The sequence below is a fragment of the Peromyscus californicus genome, unplaced genomic scaffold, assembly GCF_007827085.1.
Source record: "Peromyscus californicus insignis strain IS unplaced genomic scaffold, ASM782708v3 Scaffold_11__1_contigs__length_118956290, whole genome shotgun sequence".
Taxonomy (NCBI): domain Eukaryota; kingdom Metazoa; phylum Chordata; class Mammalia; order Rodentia; family Cricetidae; genus Peromyscus; species Peromyscus californicus.
This window is the reverse complement of record NW_026294402.1, coordinates 104,885,729-104,902,190: the sequence shown is the minus strand read 5'-3', so window position 1 is coordinate 104,902,190 and position 16,462 is coordinate 104,885,729. Positions and strand designations below refer to the sequence as shown.

The 16,462-nt window shown below is 50.1% G+C and overlaps 3 protein-coding genes across 8 annotated transcripts in view; 2 read left to right on the top strand and 1 right to left on the bottom strand.

The window, feature by feature from the left end:
• Positions 1-2,998, top strand: part of Nbeal2 (neurobeachin like 2) — a 32,879-nt gene extending 29,881 nt beyond the window's left edge. The window contains exons 46-54 of the mRNA XM_052722156.1: positions 246-335; positions 418-527; positions 680-852; positions 965-1,059; positions 1,263-1,379; positions 1,471-1,629; positions 1,886-2,034; positions 2,330-2,465; positions 2,561-2,998. Of these exons, the coding sequence (XP_052578116.1) occupies positions 246-335; positions 418-527; positions 680-852; positions 965-1,059; positions 1,263-1,379; positions 1,471-1,629; positions 1,886-2,034; positions 2,330-2,465; positions 2,561-2,662 (1,131 nt within the window). The 3' untranslated portion in view covers positions 2,663-2,998. The remainder of the gene's footprint in view (positions 1-245; positions 336-417; positions 528-679; positions 853-964; positions 1,060-1,262; positions 1,380-1,470; positions 1,630-1,885; positions 2,035-2,329; positions 2,466-2,560) is intronic.
• Positions 2,999-3,341: 343 nt separating this feature from the next.
• LOC128100053 (death domain-containing membrane protein NRADD) lies at positions 3,342-6,762 on the top strand. 5 transcript variants are annotated; one of them, XM_052722101.1, is made up of 6 exons: positions 3,342-3,484; positions 4,077-4,160; positions 4,608-4,757; positions 5,650-5,839; positions 5,925-6,073; positions 6,162-6,762. In XM_052722101.1, the coding sequence occupies exons 3-6, from the start codon at positions 4,715-4,717 to the stop codon at positions 6,476-6,478; spliced, it is 699 nt and encodes a 232-aa protein (XP_052578061.1). In that variant the 5' UTR covers positions 3,342-3,484; positions 4,077-4,160; positions 4,608-4,714; the 3' UTR covers positions 6,479-6,762. The 5 variants fall into 5 exon arrangements, with proteins under 5 accessions (XP_052578061.1, XP_052578075.1, XP_052578054.1 ...); XM_052722124.1 differs by lacking the exon at positions 3,342-3,484 and adding an exon at positions 3,705-3,785; XM_052722115.1 differs by lacking the exon at positions 4,077-4,160.
• Positions 6,763-9,923: 3,161 nt separating this feature from the next.
• Setd2 (SET domain containing 2, histone lysine methyltransferase) overlaps positions 9,924-16,462 on the bottom strand; it is a 109,508-nt gene continuing 102,969 nt past the window's right edge. For both annotated transcript variants that reach the window (XM_052721895.1, XM_052721905.1), the window contains 3 exons: positions 13,394-13,474; positions 11,026-11,127; positions 9,924-10,733 (listed from right to left, as the gene is read on the bottom strand). In XM_052721895.1, coding sequence (XP_052577855.1) covers positions 10,572-10,733; positions 11,026-11,127; positions 13,394-13,474 — 345 coding nt within the window. In that variant the 3' untranslated portion in view covers positions 9,924-10,571. The remainder of the gene's footprint in view (positions 10,734-11,025; positions 11,128-13,393; positions 13,475-16,462) is intronic.

Below are 16,462 nucleotides of genomic sequence, written 5' to 3'. Positions count from 1 at the left end.
GCTCAGCAGTTAAGAGCACTGGCTGTTCTTCCAGAGGACCCGGGTTCAATTCCCAGCACCCACGTGGCAGCTCACAACTGTCTGTAACTCCAGTTCTAGGGTACTAAAACACCAAAGTACATAAAATAAATAAATTGTTTAAAAAATTAAAAAACAAAAAGAGGGTACCCATTGAGAAGACTTGTGTAGTTGGGGCTCCTGCTGCCCTGAGCTCACCACAGCCAGCCCTCCACATTTCCCTGCAGGTTGTCAATGAAGGCATACCTCTGGTGTTAGCTCTGGTACCCCACCGGCAATCCCACTCCTTCATCACCCAGGGCTCCTCAGACCTGTTGGTAAGTGCGCTGGGCAGGGTGCCCCTCAGCTCATCCCTCCTGCCTTTGCCTCCACACCACCTTAGCACACTCTTACCTACAGGTGACTGTGAGTGCCAGTGGGCTGCTGGGCACCCACAGCTGGTTGCCCTATGACCGAAACATCAATAACTACTTTACCTTCAGCAAAGATTCCAGCATGGGAAACCCCAAGTAAGACAGCTGTGGGTAGGGGTAGGCTATAAATGCCCTATGCCTTTATAGAATGCAGGCCAACTGCAGGGGAGAGGTCTGGCCAGGCTCCCTGTCAGCCTAGACCTCTCCCCCGTGGCCCAGCCTCACCTACCATCTTCCCATTGGCTTAGGATGCAAAAACTACTGAGTGGACCATGGGTGCCAGGCAGTGGCCTGAGCGGGCAAGCATTGGCAGTGGCCCCTGACGGAAAGCTGCTCTTCAGTGGCGGTCACTGGGATGGCAGCCTGCGTGTAACTGGACTACCCCGTGGCAAACTGTTGAACCAGCTAAGCCGACACCTCGGTACGAGCAGCCCTAGTGCCAGGGAGAATGAGGCAGGCAGATGTGGAAGGGGGTTCTGAATGGGACCTGGGAGGGTCCACTGACCCCTGTCTGTCCTCTCCTTCCTATGCAGATGTAGTGACCTGCCTCGCACTGGACACCTGTGGCATCTACCTCATCTCAGGCTCCCGGGACACCACGTGCATGGTGTGGCGGCTTCTGCAGCAGGTGTGCATGGTGGACAGACCTGTGAGGTTCCTGTAGCCCAGAGCAGAAGTCCATCCGCCCCTCAGGGAGCCTTCAGGGCTGTTCTCCTGTCACTCCTTCCCCTTACTGCCATGAGCAGATCTGGGGCTCTATTACCCTCCAACCCGCTGCCTGGGATAAAGTCATACCTGCCTGAGTCTTAAGCTAGCCCTGCCTTCCCACAGGGTGGTCTGTCCGTAGGGCTGGCATCAAAGCCTGTACAGGTTTTATACGGACATGAGGCTGCGGTGAGCTGTGTGGCCATCAGCACTGAACTTGACATGGCTGTGTCTGGATCTGAGGTGTGTCCGTGTACCCTGGGGAGGCTGTTGGCTGAGTCACTGTCCCTGAGCCTTCAGATCTCTGCTCAGCATCCTAATCTGCCTTCTATAGGATGGAACTGTGATCATACACACTGTACGTCGAGGTCAGTTTGTGGCAGCATTAAGGCCTCCAGGTGCCACACTGCCTGGACCTATTTCACATCTGGCACTGGGGTCTGAAGGCCAGATTGTTGTACAGAGCTCTGCTTGTGAACGTCCTGGGGCCCAGGTATGGGGATAGGGTACCCAACAAAGACATCAGGGCAGCCGGGTGGTGGTGGCACAGCCTTTAATCCCATCACTTGGGAGGCAGAGCCAGGTGGATCTCTGTGAGTTCAAGGCCAGCCTGGTCTACAGAGCAAGCTCCAGGACAGGCACCAAAACTACGCAGAGAAACCCTGTCTCGAAAAACAAAAAACAAAACAAAAAAGGCATCAGGGCAGTTGGAATGGTGGGGCAGCTACTGATGGTCCCATTTCTTCCAGGTCACCTACTCCTTGCACCTGTACTCAGTGAATGGGAGGTTGCGGGCTTCATTGCCCCTGACAGAGCAGCCTACGGCCCTGACGGTGGCAGGAGACTTCGTCCTGCTGGGCACCATTCAGTGCTCTCTACACATCCTCCATTTGAACAAGTGAGCCCACTTTGAGTTGATGGCCCCTCTTGGTGGGAGTTGTTGGCACAGGGTAATCAGGAGTGCACGCTATCCAGTAGCACGTTCTTCTAGGTGTGTTACCCATGGGGATTCTTGCCATGGACCTCCCTCAGCTACACAGTTGTGCGAGTCTTATGAATCAGGGATTCAGTTTAGCCAGCCTTCAAATGAGGCCAAAGTAGATACACGGGATAATGGAGACATCCGGTAGCCGTGCCGTGTTGAAGGACTCCTTGCAGCTGTGACTTAATGTATGTCCACTCCCCTGCTATAGATTGCGGCCTGCTGTGCCTCCCCTGCCCATGAAAGTGCCAGTGCGCAGTGTGTCTGTGACCAAGGAGCGTAGCCACGTGCTGGTGGGCCTGGAGGATGGCAAACTGATCGTTGTGGGCGCTGGGCAGCCTTCTGAGGTGAGGACAAGAGCAGGCGGACCGGGCATCGAATCAAATCGGGTGGGAGCAGCTGCTCAGGCTCGTCCATCCCATCCCATCCCTTCTTTCCGTAGGTGCGCAGCAGCCAGTTCGCGCGGAAGCTGTGGCGCTCCTCGAGGCGCATCTCCCAGGTGTCCTCTGGGGAGACGGAGTACAATCCTGGCGAGGCTCGCTGAACCTGGTGTCTAGGTGCTCAGATCCCGCCCGAGCGAGATGCCCTGCCCACGAGACTGCTGCACCAGGGGGTGGGCGGGGCCCACCGTCCAGCTCAGGGATTGGTAGATGGCATCACCAGGAAGTCCCGCCCCTCGCCGGCTGAGGGGAGACCTAGCGCCGGCCTCTGAGGCCGCAGCTGCATATTTTGCACAATCTGGGGTGGGGTGGGGTGGGGTGGGGGGGAATTCCTACTTTCAAATCCCACGTTACAGTGAAGCACAAAGACCACCCGTGGCCTTAACCCCTACCCGTGACTCGCTGCCCATCCCCAGCAATAAACTTGGCCTAGTTTTGTAGCTGCTTGGTTTCTTGAGTATACATGTGCCAGCCTTCCCGGCCTTCTGTGGCCACCATTCGTAGTCCCGTCACCCGGTCTGGCCTGGCATGTCATTCTTCCTGGGCAGGCTGGCCTCCGTGTAGCCAGCCGACCCACCTCTGTCCTTGCCAGCCTTCCTGGCTGCTGGATCTCGGCTCTCATGGTCCATCGCGTGCCTTTTGCATGCCATTTGCGCACTCTGCCAGCCAGGTTGGTGTCAGCTTCTGTGCGCTCTGAGAGCTTCGGCATGCTCCAGCGTGGGGCGGGGGCGAGACCGCACCCTCGAGCTCAGCCCCGCCTCTTCATTGTCCTGCTCCCCTCTCCAACACCACCCCCCCCCCCATTGGCCCGCCCCTAGCCTTGGCTCACTCTTTCTTGGGCAGACCGGAACCTGCCCTCTCCAGGGACTCCCGCCGTCTTCCTGGCTGAGTGGATCCTGGCACCCTTGGAGGGGTGGCTGCCGAAGGTCAGGAGGGGTGGGAGTGCCGAGTCGGGTTCTTGCTAGGTAGAAGGGGTCAGAACCTTCTCTGTCTCCCACCTCGAGTGCCCTGATCCTACGGGTACCAGCGTCTGTGTTGGGGTGTGTATAGGCCTGCGGGGGATGTTGAATTGTTTCTTCAAATTTTGGGCTTGGAGATGGGTGGGGAGGCCGGGAGACGTTCCAGCAGCTCAGGATAGGTGGGGCAGATTCCAAGGCCTGTCTGCTGCTACTGGTTTACGGGCCCACCCACCAACTAGGATACCGGAAGCCCCCCACTCGCAATATGGTAAGTGACACAGAGCTATACAGTCCATAAAGGGGCCACCCATCTCCGAGGCTTACCTGGCTACAGCACTGGACTGCTGATAGCCATCATGTGGTAGACCCTTTGGTTATGCAGCAGTAACTGTTGGGGACTTGGGGGGCCTTTCTGAGTCTCTGCCTTCTTCAGGGGAGCTCCCTCCTCCTTCCAGATCTGGAGCCTCTTCGCAGCCTGCAGAAAGTGGGTCTCAGCAGATTTAGTACTGTAGGGTCCAGATGGGCCCTTAGACTGAGTGGCCCTGTTCTTCCATTTCAGGCCCTCTCTGAATTCCCAAATGAGAAAAGACTAACGTTAGGGCCCTGGATCTCCATGCCCTGTGACCTTGCTGAGCCCATTAAGGTATTCTTTCACTCAGCTCCTGACCAGGAAAGGGCTGGACACTGGCCCTGGAGTCAAGAGTGGGGGCTAGTCAGTCCAGGAGGTCCTGTCTTGGGACCTTGGGATGTTGGGTTTTGGCAGCTGTGTATGAACATGAGCCTTTCACTGGTTCCTAGGGATGCTTCAGCCTGAGATAGGATCACAGTGCATATATCTTTACTCTTTTATCATCCCTGGATTCAGCCCAGGTGTTCGCCAAGGTCTTTGAGATAGGGTGATTTCTATCCTGAGCTGTACCCCCAACCCACCAGCTTTGGCTATTGGGGCCTGGTTAGTCACCTCCACCTACTTGCCATGGGGAAACCGTTCCTGCCCTGGCGAGAATCAGGATGGAGTGAGCTGGTAATGGGGACAGGCTGCCCCAGGGACTTGCGACAGCAGGTCTGAGGATCTCATATCCCCGTACAGAATTCCTACTGGACTCAGAAAGGCAGTCTTTCAGCTCCTTCAGCCCAGTGCTGTGCACCACTCACCTTCACCAAGAAGCAGCTCAGCAGACAGTGCCTGGCAGAGCCATGCTTCACAATGTCAGCCACAGCAAAGGTGTGGTCTACGCAGGTACGATTGCTTTGACCCAGATCCCAGCTAACAGGCAGGCTGGGAGGTGGAGTAGGTCATGTACAAGTCCATTCACAGGCTCTATAGTCCCTGTCCCTTGAATCCTGTCTACATTGGTTCCAAGGACTGACTGGTCACTAGACTTAAGGCCAAAAAGAACACCAGTTAGTTACTTCCAGTTCAGTGTTATTTTTATGGTTTTGTGAAAACAGCATGCTGCATCAGTGTGGCCTCACAGTTCACTCTGGGAGCTGACCAGTCCAGTGCCGTGCAAACAGAGGTCAACCAGAGCACGAGGAGAGCAGGATTAAGGAAGGCTTCCAGAGTAGATTCTTGCCATGTTTCTAGAAGAAGGCATAATAGCAAGAACAGAAGTCTGGATGCTTCTGGAGGATGGCAAGGCACATCTGCCTCATCCACAGTGGCAAGCCAAGGGCTAGTCAACTTAAAAAATTAAGATTTATTATTTATGTGTACATATGTACCTGTACATGTGTATGTGTGAGGGTGCCCACAGAGGCCATAAGAGGGCATCAAACCCCCTAGAGCTCAAGTTAAAGATGGTTATGAGCCATCGAATGCGCTGGGAGCAGAATGCTGCTCTTACAAGCACTGTTAACCACTTAGCAAGCATGTGGGGTTCAGAGGACTTGTAGAAGTCAGTTTTCTCCTTCTATCATATGGATCCTGGGGGCTCAAACTCAGGTTGTCATGCTTGGTGGCATGTGTCTATCTGGTGAGCCATTCTTGCCAGTTCAGGGCCAGCCAACTCTGGACGCTGTGCTGAGTCCTTGACTACATGGTGAGCTCTGCTGCTTTTGGAACGTTCTGCCAGGATGGTCTAGGTGAGGCTGCCGTGGCTTTCTTGACCACTTTGACCTTGTCTTCACAGATACTGCCCTGATGGGGCAGGACAGGGACAGGGAAAGCGTGTGGGTAGAAGTTGGAGGAGCCCTGGCCCCCAATACCTCCTCCCTGTTTCCCCCCGAGCCTCCGGGGGCCTCAAGCAACATCATTCCTGTCTACTGTGCTCTCCTCGCTACTGTGGTCCTTGGTCTGCTGGCCTATGTGGCCTTCAAATGGTAGGTGGTCTGGGTACTGCCCTGTGGCATCCCCTCTACACCTGGACTCCGAGCTCCTTGTCTTAGCACTCTCTGCCCTCCACAGTTGGCGCTCACATAAGCAAAGACAACAGCTGGCCATGGCCAAAGCTCGGACTGTAGAGCTAGGGGACCCTGACAGGGACCAGCGGCATGGTGACAGCAGTGTCTTTGTGGACTCTCCTCATTGTCTGGAGCCCTGTATCCCCAGCCAGGGTGAGCACCTTTCCTCAGTCAGTACTCCTTGGTATTTAACTAGTGCTACCCCACCACCCACTAACGAATCTTCTATCTCCCACCCCAGGACCACATCCTGACCTTGGTTGCCGACTTTACCTGCATATTCCGCAGCAGCAGCAGGAGGAGGTCGAGCGGCTCTTGATGTTGGGTGAACCTGCCAAGGGCTGGCAGGGGCTGGCAGGCCACCTGGGCTACCAAGCTGAGGCCGTGGAACTCATGGCCCGTGGCCAGGCACCAGCCTATGCCCTGCTAAGGGACTGGGCTGCCCAAGAAGGCAGCAGAGCCACCCTCAGAGTGCTAGAGGATGCCCTGGCTGCCATAGGCCGAGAAGATGTGGTCCAGGCTTTGGGCTCAGCAGCTGAGGGCTGCTCTGTGGTGTGAGTGGCAAGCCCCAGTGCTGCCTGCACTGGCAGGCACTCCTTACCATCCTTACTGCCTCAGGTCCCCTTCATGGACTTCCTAGTACTTCTGGCTTCTGAAGTTCTGCAGAACACAGAAGATCCAGCCGCTTCATGTCCCTGCACCCTCCTCTCCAAGACAGGAAGCAGAAGATGGTGAGATGGGTAAGATCTGCCCACAGATCCCCATTCTGCCTCCCTTTATTTAGCTCTAGCTATTTTTTCTATTGTTTTTAAATCACATATTAAAGGCAACTCTGACTTGTATTCTGGTATACTTAGCTCCTTGGGGCTATAAGACAGCTGAGTAGCTGTGAAATAGAAGCCCAGAAAAGTACTTGGGGAGATCCACAGGATATGGGGGACCCTCTCTAAGCAGCAGCCGGGATGGCAGTCGCTTCTGTATATGGGCTGTGGAGGCACAGACTGGAGGTCACCCTTCTGCCCTTCAGTGTTTGGATCATATTAGGAAGCTACGTTTCCTCCTGAACTCCAGTTTCCTTTGCTTAGCTGGAGGCATGTTTAATAAGTCCCCTATCCCTGAGATTCCCATGGTGCATCACAGGACCCTTTGTGTGACCTGTGCTGTGACAGGCAAGAGGCAAGGTAGTTGTAGTGTTGAGGTATTGAGGACCTCAGGTCATCTTTAGACAAAAAAAGGAAGACATTTCAACACCGGGACTCTGGGCTGAGGGTATAGCTCATGGGAGAGCACTTGTCTAGTACACATGAGGTCCTTGATTCAATCTCCAGAGCTACAAAAAGCAAAAGCCAGACTGCCACCCAAGCAAAACATTCCAAACAGGCCTCCACAGCTGCTCATGTGCCTTGAACAGAGTGGGCAAGCAGGCTGTTCTGGATAGGGCAGCTGAGTCAAACCACCTGTACTTCCATACACACGCCCATCCTAAAATGGGAGCAGGTAGCTGGGTTGCTTTGCCTTCTGAAGAGCCGCTCTGCAGATGCCCTTGCCTAAGAAGGACGAGTGCACATGGATTAGATGGCTTTAGGTTCATCCAGACTCTCTGAGAAGACCTGGGGTCCAGTCAGGGTGAAGTGGAGCCCAAAGCGGATCCGACTCCCTCCCTGCACTGAGATGCCTGGTGTTGGTTACTTAGTGAGCATGAGGCTTAACACAGGCTGCTTCTACAGCTGTTCCTCAGAAATGGTTGACCAGATAGATCTGCTTAACAGCCTGTCCTTGTTAAAATGAATGTCAGCCAGGCATGGCAGCTCCCATCTTTAACCCCAGCGCTCAGGAGGCTGAGGTAAGATCATCACAGGCTTAGCCAGGCAGTGGGTGGCGCACACCTTTAATCCCAGCATTCGGGGAGGCAGAGCCAGGCGGATCTCTGTGAGTTCAAGGCCAGCCTGGTCTACAGAGCGAGATCCAGGACAGGCACCAAAACTACACAGAGAAACCCTGTCTCGAAAAACCAACCCCCCCACCCCCCAAATCACAGGTTTGATGCCAGCCTGCCCTATGGTGAGAACATCTCAAAATAAATAAACAAATAAAGGGGGGGAGGGTATGTTACCCTCATCCTAAGAAGACCCTAAAGCTAACCCCCAAGGATGAGGACAAAAACCAAAGAAGGTCCAGATTAGCATTCAGGGAACATCATACTCAACTTCAGCAGAGTCAGCTGTAGGGCCACCAAGAACTGAGTCAACAGTAAGATTTTTCGTGAACAGACTGGCACATTTTAGCCCAGCCTTGGTAATGTGGACATGAGGGAGTATGGGGAAGATGAAGACATTTGGGGTTTAAAAAAAAAAAAATCTCAAAAAATTCTAAACCTTTGCAGCTAGTTACCACTCTAGTTACCTCAATTCCTTTGGAAAACCATGAACACTCATGATAGCAGACACACTAGAAAATGTCGAGGGTTGAGTGAATTATGGTTCACTTACTGTGCTTTAAAGTTCTGACGGCTACAGTATTGTGAGAAAAAGGCTGTAGATCATTAGTTAGTCCTTGATAGCGTGTGTCCACACTCATGCTTTGTATAGCAGTGGCATGCTATTCGGTACTGGAAGCAATCCAGAGACAACTGGTAGGTGCCAATGGGCTATTGGTTAAAACGATGCCATTTCATTTAAGGTACTTGAGTATCTACACATTTGTAGCCAATCCCCAGAGGTAGTGAGGGAAGACTTGCTACATGGCACATATGACCATAAAGTAAGGATTTCTGCCCTCTGCTACAGGACACTTGCTTTGCCAATTTCTGTAAGAGCTGTAAGGATTAAATGAATATTCACTCATCTCTGAAATGCTGAGCACAGGCAGTGGGTGCTCTAACTCCTGGCAGGCCTCAGCCTGGCCTTGTTTTCCTCTTCCTTCAAGAGAGCACTGCAGTGAGAAGAATCACTCTCCCGAGGAACAGGTGGGCCCCCATTTAGTATGAACTTCCGCCCTGTCCAGCAAACTCAGCACCAAGAGAGCACTGCTGAGCCCGCATCCAGAAGGCTCTCACTCTCCCCACAGGGCAGCACCATGCCCTCCTACTGTCTCTGCTGCCTTCCTCCAGTGTCAAGTAAAGTGGAAGCTAGGACCACACATTTCTCCCAAACTGTGGGCTGGGAGAGATGCAGTAGACTCTTCTAAGGTGTGCTGCTTTTGTCTACATCGCATTGGTTTAACTCTGTGAAGCTGTGTACTGTGCCTGTGTAAAACCCAGGATGGTCTAATGAAGAGCTGGCCAATAGCAAGGCAGGAGAAAGGGTAGGCGGGGCTGGCAGACAGAAAGAATATATAAATTTCGGAGGAGGAGCCAGAGGAGGAGGACATCAGGGGCGGGCCACCCAGCTACACAACCAGCAACAGAGTAAGATTTATAGAAGTGAGAGAACGGGAAAAGCCCAGAGGCAAAAGGTAGACGGATAACTGAAGTTAAGGAAAGCTGGCTAGAAACTAAGTCAAGCTAAGCCTGGGCATTCAGAAGAATAAGCCTCCGTGTGTGATTTACTTGGGAGCTGGGTGGTGGACTCCCCCCGCCCCCCCAAAAAAAGAGTGGAAAAACAACAACAGAGAAATGAAGTCTGAAGGCAAAAAGATCCAATAACAAACACTCTCTGGCCAAGAGGTATCAAAGAAAAGACATTTGGCTTTCCTCTTGACTGGCCCACTAACCAAAATCAAACAGCCCAGTGGCAATGAAGTCTCAGGTCATGTTTCCTCTGCTCCAGAATGACTGACTGTAAACTGCCTCAACTGAGCTCAGCCTCAAGATCTGAAGTCTAAAGTTATCAGTCTCATGCAAATGTCTGCCTGACACACAGTGGGACCTGTAGGGGCAAGGCTTGTAATAAAAGGCGGCAGCAATGAGTCATCTTGGACTCCACACACCAGTGGCCACTACATCCTTTTTCTCTCCAGCAACATCAACACAAACAAACTTAGATTAAGTTTTAGGGAACACACATTGCAAGTTCTTTAATTGATTTTATTTTTTACATAAAAAGTTCAGTAAAAATTGGATAAAGTAAAGTGATCTTAAGCAGTAAATCAATCTTATCAACATAGCACAAGGCTGGCCAAAACCACAAGGCAGCCTGCTTTGGAATATTTACATGATAACAAATTAAACCTTGCAGGAGAATTTATACTGTCCTTACAAAGTCTTCCCATGATTCTAGCACATAGAGGCTAACAGCAAACAAAAACTGAACAAAAACCAGGAAAAACAAACAAATTCTTTTCAATATATTCACATATACATTAAAATATAATACAGATCATCAGGGTAAGGGTCTTGGGGGAGGGTGCGCATGGGTCTGTGCGCTGACAGCACCGCCAAGGGGGAGACCCAGATTTGAGAACGGGGTCGGGTGTGGCCACGGTCTTCCCTAGGCTACTGCCTCCGATGGCCGTAACTGTTACATCCCAGCAGCTCACAACTAGGGGTCACTTGTAGACAGAGCTCATTTTTGTGGCTTACAGTTGACACCTTCAAGGTTTGAACTGCTCAGGATGATGGGTCATCACACCAGTAGTGCAGGCCTGGCCATGGGGTAGGGCAGAAGCCACAGGATTCATCCTTTGATCACACTTCTCACTCTGGCCCTGCGAGTCACTCTAATTCAGTGTCCTCCTTAGGTTTGTAAACAGCCCCAAACTTCTGCATGTACTTCTTAATGTACTCCTTGGTTTTGTGTTTCACATTCTCATTGCACTCCAGGTCCTCGGGGTTCTTACAGTACTTCAGCTCCTTATTCATAACTCCATGAGTCAGCTGTCCGAGGCACAGGAAGAGAGAGAGACCACAGATACCATCAGAATAGAAAATGATTGACAGGGAGGACAGGCTTCGAAGGAAATCAAAGGGGGGAGGGGTTGGGGCAAGCTGCTACAGGGACAGAGGAGAAACTCAGCTTTCAAAGTCTCTTAGGTGCCTACTCTCCCACCTCTGAACCTTGCCTCACAGTCCTGGGCCCCAAGCCTTGGCATCTGGCACGTAAAACCACACTTTTTGACGAAGGAGAGGATCTTAGAACGCATATGACAGACGGGGAGCAGGGGAATACCTTTCGAGCAAGGTGTTTGAAATCCTCAGTCGTAGTGATTCTGCCCACCTTGCAGTCAGGTTTCCGGTAAGGATTCAGGCACTGGACAATGAACTGAGACATCTGCAGACAGAAGGTAGGAGACATGCTGCTCAACTGTGCTGATGGGATCATTAGAAAAGGCAGCAGAAAGCTTCCCCGCCAGTCCCCGTTTCCTCCCTCAGGTGCTCATCTAGCCAGCAGAATGCTAGGAAGCCAGCGAGATGCAAAAAAGTGGTCCTGGCCCACCCTGATAAGAGCCTCCTTAGCCAGACCAACCAACCAAACCTCACTTCGAGAGGCTGCAGGCACCAGCAACAGCATTCTGGGAGTAGCCTCTGGTTTCACACTAAAACTCAAACGTTGCCAAGGTCATTGTGTTAAGTTTGGAGTCTACAGGAGGTAATTAGGCTGCGAGGGCCTCTCCACCACAAACAGAGCTGCTTGTGTCTGGGCCACAGCTCAGTTGGTAGAGTGCCTGTCGAGCACTGTGGACTCCTATGAAGAGTTAGTGGCTAGGTTCTCTGGATCCCAGAGGCAAGACAGGGTAGAGTAACAGAGTACTCCTCAAAGCATGCAAAGCTACTAGATGGCTTTGCAACCCCAGGATTGCAGGTAGGCATTTTGCCTGTAAAGGTTACTTCAAGCCTGTAAGTACTACATGTTTATTCATGAACCACAACCACCAAAAGCATATGGAAACATGGATGAAGGATGATGCAGGGCAGGGCTCTTCAATCCACCATCTCCAATGTCTTCTTCTGGGCTGTTTCTGTAAGGTTTATCCTACCCAGTAGATCTTAAAAGAGGCCTCGGGATCAGGACTTCTGCAAGTCCTTATGGTATAGGGTCCCGGAAAAGGGAAGAAAAGGGACTACTGACAGCTACTTCAAAACTCTGTGACCTTTAAACCATTCAAGGAAAGAGGCAAATCATACATCGGATTGGTTGAGCTGAAACACCAACACCATACATGGACAGTGAAGAACCGTTATGCCTACACAAGTTTTTTGGTTTAGCTACCACAACTGGCCTCCATATTTTCCCCCTTTCAACCCACTCCTCACTTAGTCAAGGCTTTGATTATTCTCAGCTTAGAATCAGTGGTTCCCTAAACCCACAGACACAAAGCCACTACATGAAAGGGCACAATACTATCCAGCCTATGTCCAACACCCCTCACATGGCCAGTGCTCAGGACTGAGGACTACTTAGGACTTTTTTGTTTGTTTGTTTTTTTGATTTTTGAGACAGGGTTTCTCTGTGTAGCTTAGCGCCTTTCCTGGAACTCACTCTGTAGCTCAGGCTGGCCTCGAACTCACAGAGATCCACCTGCTTCTGCCTCCCAAGTGCTGGGATTAAAGGCGTGCACCACCACCGCCTGGCTACTTAGGACTTCTTGAAAGAGGTGACACTCTTGCTTTTGTTCATTCTCATGCCTCCTCGACCTTCCTTCTGATCCACTGGAGCAGTTTCTACCCTAGATTCAAGAGCCTGTCTTCATATTCTAAGTATTGGCCTCTAACCCTCTTCACACACACCCTTTACACAGCTGCCATTCTTTACAGTTCTGTTCATTTCAACACACTATAAACCCCTTCAATGAACCAAGTCTGGAGTTTAGGATCTAGGGGCTGGTGAGATGGCTTACTGGATCAAGGCACATTATCACCAAACTTGATGGTCTGAGTTTGATTCCCAGGATCCACATGGTGAAAGGAGAGAACCAATTCCCACATGTTGTCTTCTGACCTCCACACACACACACACATCACAGCCCCCTTTCCCAACAAATACATAAACATGCAGTGGAGACAAACAGGGTGGAGACACACACACACTGTCAGCAAACAGAAAGAAAGAGAACTACAATTTGATCAGAGAATCCAGAGGTTCAACTTAAGAGTTTTGATATTGAAAGCTTCTCTACATATATAAAAACAACAGTCTCAATTTTGTTTATCTCAAGGGCTGTTGTAACAGATACCAAAGTGTTTACCTTGTTGTAAAGGGACACACCAATGTGTCATCACATAACAACCACACAGTCAAATCACAGAAGGAAGGAAGGAAGCACCTGAGACTATAGGAAGCCTGACACTATCTATAGCTTTCCACTGTCTGAGATGCTATAGAAGGCCCACAGTGAAACAGCAAATATGTTGGCAGATGGACACCTCCCACACCAGTAAGAGACTGTTATGAGATTCTTAGCGGGTAAAGCAGCATTTTGGGACAAGAGGAACAAGCTAAACCATCTTCAAGCAAGACAGATGTACATACTCAGGCAAGACACAATGGCCTCAAGTCAAGTCCAAGGCCGATGCAGCCCACGTCTTCCAAACCTTACCTCTTTTCTGAATACTTCTTTGCTTTTCTTTGCTAGTTCACTGGAGGTGTCTGCTTCCGCCGTCTTGGGCTTTTTTGATGTCTAGAAAAGAGAAACACAATATAGAAACACAACATGAGATGCCAGTTTGGTCATGCCTGTTCCAGAACTCTCACCTGACTAAAGGACAGGGCCTGGGAGGCTCCCTGGCTAATAGTTTCAAATGCAGTCACCTGACTCTGGCCTCTTTATAAGCTAATTCCACCCTCGAAAGTCCTAGCTACATCTTTCATGTCGCTACACACTGAGCTGTCTCACAGGCAGGTGTTCTCTCTCTGTGGTGGATGTGTAGTATCTGGATTCAAATAACTGAACCTTCCTAGGCTCTGACATGTTAGCATTTTAGAACAAAGTTTAGTGCTCTGCTCTGAAGATTCTTTGTACTTATCACTTTTCCTCCCTAAGTGGGGTTGCCTAGACTACATAGGACATTCTCAACACTTGACAGAAACTCCTTGAAGCTTGGTCTATCTAGTTCAGGAGTGTAAAGAATTAGAGAGCACATCTGTAATCACAGTACTTGGGAGAAGTGGAGGCAGGAGGATTAGGAGTTTAAAGCCAGCCTTTAAACACAAACTTATTTAGCAAATTTGAGGCCAACCTAAGCTCCATGAGACTCTGTCTCAAAAAAGCCCCAAACAAACAAACACTCCAAGGAGTTATAACTGGTGGACATGCGATGAGTGTCAGTCATGTCGGTGAACAGGTGAGTAGATGCCAAGACCACTAATATTTTTTTCCCAAAATGGCAAGATGATGGTAAATCCAGAAATATACCTTTCTAGCATTGTCAGAGGAGAGGCTACCAAATTCCCCCTTCCCAAGCAACACCAAGAGATGATGAACCATCAGCTTGGCATACAAGCCATGCCCACACAGCTAGAAGGCCCTTCCAATGTAAAAAATAATTATCAACATTACATTTGGAATACAAATTTTCATGCTCTAGGAATATCAGCTGGTGCAACAGGTTTAATTTTAAAAAACATTTATTTATTTGTGTATGAGTGCATGTATATGGTACCACATGCATGCCTGGTGTCCCCTGGAGCTGGAGTTATACGTGAGTGCTCTGCCAAGTAATCTTAACCACTCAGTCACCTCTCTAGCGCCCCCCCCCCCCCCCCCCCCCCCCCACTTTTGGGTGTTTTTCGAGACAGGGTTTCTCTGCGTAGTTTTGGTGCCTGTCCTGGAACTTGCTCTGTAGACCAGGCTAGCCTCGAACCCACAGAGATCTGTCTGCCTCTGCCTCCTAAGTGGGACATTAAAGGTGTGCACTACCATCACCTGCCTTTTTTCCCCCTAGCCCCTAGTCTTATCTTTCTTTAATTATGTTTATTCATGTGTGTCTCTGTGTAGATATGTACACACGAGTGTGGGTGCCCAGAGGCCGGAGGCATCAGCTCCCCTGGAGCTGGAGTTACAGGTGGTCACCTCTCATGCTGCTGGAAACTGAACTTAGGTCCTCAAAAGAAAAGTATGTGCGCTTAACTGCTGAGCCTTCTCTCTAGTCCTGTTCATGTTTCAACTAGGGGCTTAGAAGAACGCGATCTCTGACCCTCTACCCATGTTCTAGCTCTCTTAGAAGAACGCGATCTCTGATCCTCTACCCATGCTCTAGCTCTCTTAGAAGAACTCGATCTCTGACCCTCTACCCATGCTCTAGCTCTGTTTTCTCAATTTCCACAAACAGTGCAAAGATTCTGCTGCTGAAGAAGCTGTACAAGTCCCTCTACTTGCTTTGGAGAAAGGTAGCTTTTGAGTTGCCCAAAGCCTTGTTAGAAAGGCTTTACACAGCCAGGTGTGGTGGTGCACTCTGGAGGCAGAGGCAGGTGGATCTCTGTGAGTTCGAGGCCAGCCTGGTCTACAGAGCGAGTTCCAGGACAGCCAGAATTACATGGAGAAACCCTGTCTCAAAAAACAAACAAAAAGCTTTACATATTTACTGTTTCTCTACTTTTTTCCTATGGCTGTTGGGGTAGAAGTGGGGGCTGGAGGATGGAATAGATACCCTTTCTATTTTTAGGGAAAGAGTGAAACAAAACCTGAAAGAAACTCTAAATATTTTTATTTTTATTTTTTTGACAGGGTCAAAAACTTGCAATTCCTTCTGCCTCAGGCTCCTGAGCACTGAGATTGTAAGAATGCATACACAGCTTCCTTTGAAACTGATTAAATTTTGCCTCCCCCGCCCCCCATGAGTGTATATCCACAGTAAGAATACAGATATCCAGAGACCCGAAATTATCTGGATATCTGAGCATGGTGGTTCACACCTGTAATCCTAGCTGAGAAGCCTCTGAGGCAGGGCGATAGCTCCAACTTTAGGTCAGCCTAGGCTATGCAGTAAGTTTTAGTACAGCTTAGAGAACAGAGTGAGACTATCTTTTAAGACAAAACAAATTATATTTAAATAAGGCAAGGAGAAAACACGTCTCTCAAATATTCTCGTCTACATCTCAGAAGGGAGTAAAAATACAAATACAGAAAATGCCTTCAAATTATGACAGCCATTACTAGGGTCCTGATGCTATGGAAGAGGCAGAGCTGGTGATGGTCCTGCTTCCCTTTAAATCAGTGATTCTCAACCTGTGAGGGAGGGGTCAAATAGCCCTTTCACAGGGGTTGCCTAAGATCACTGAAAAACACAGGTATGTACATTATGATTCCCAACAGTACCAAATTACAGTTATGAAGTAGCAATGAAAATAACTTTATGGTTGGGGTCACTACGACATGAGGAAGTGTGGTAAAGGGTCCCAGCATTAGGAAGGTTGAAAACCACTGCTCCAAAAAGAATGTATTTTCAGAAAGCTAAATAAATCTGGGACTAAGTTTGTAGCTCAATTGGTAGAGTGCTTGCCTAGCATGAAGGAAGCCCTGGGTTTGATTTCCAGCACTGTATAAACTTGGCATGGTGATGCACGCCTGTGACACCAGCACTTGGGAGGCAGAGGCAAGAAAATCAGCAGTTCAAAGTGACCTGGTCTATGTAAGACTCTGTCTATATTTTTTTAAAAAAGGAAAGGA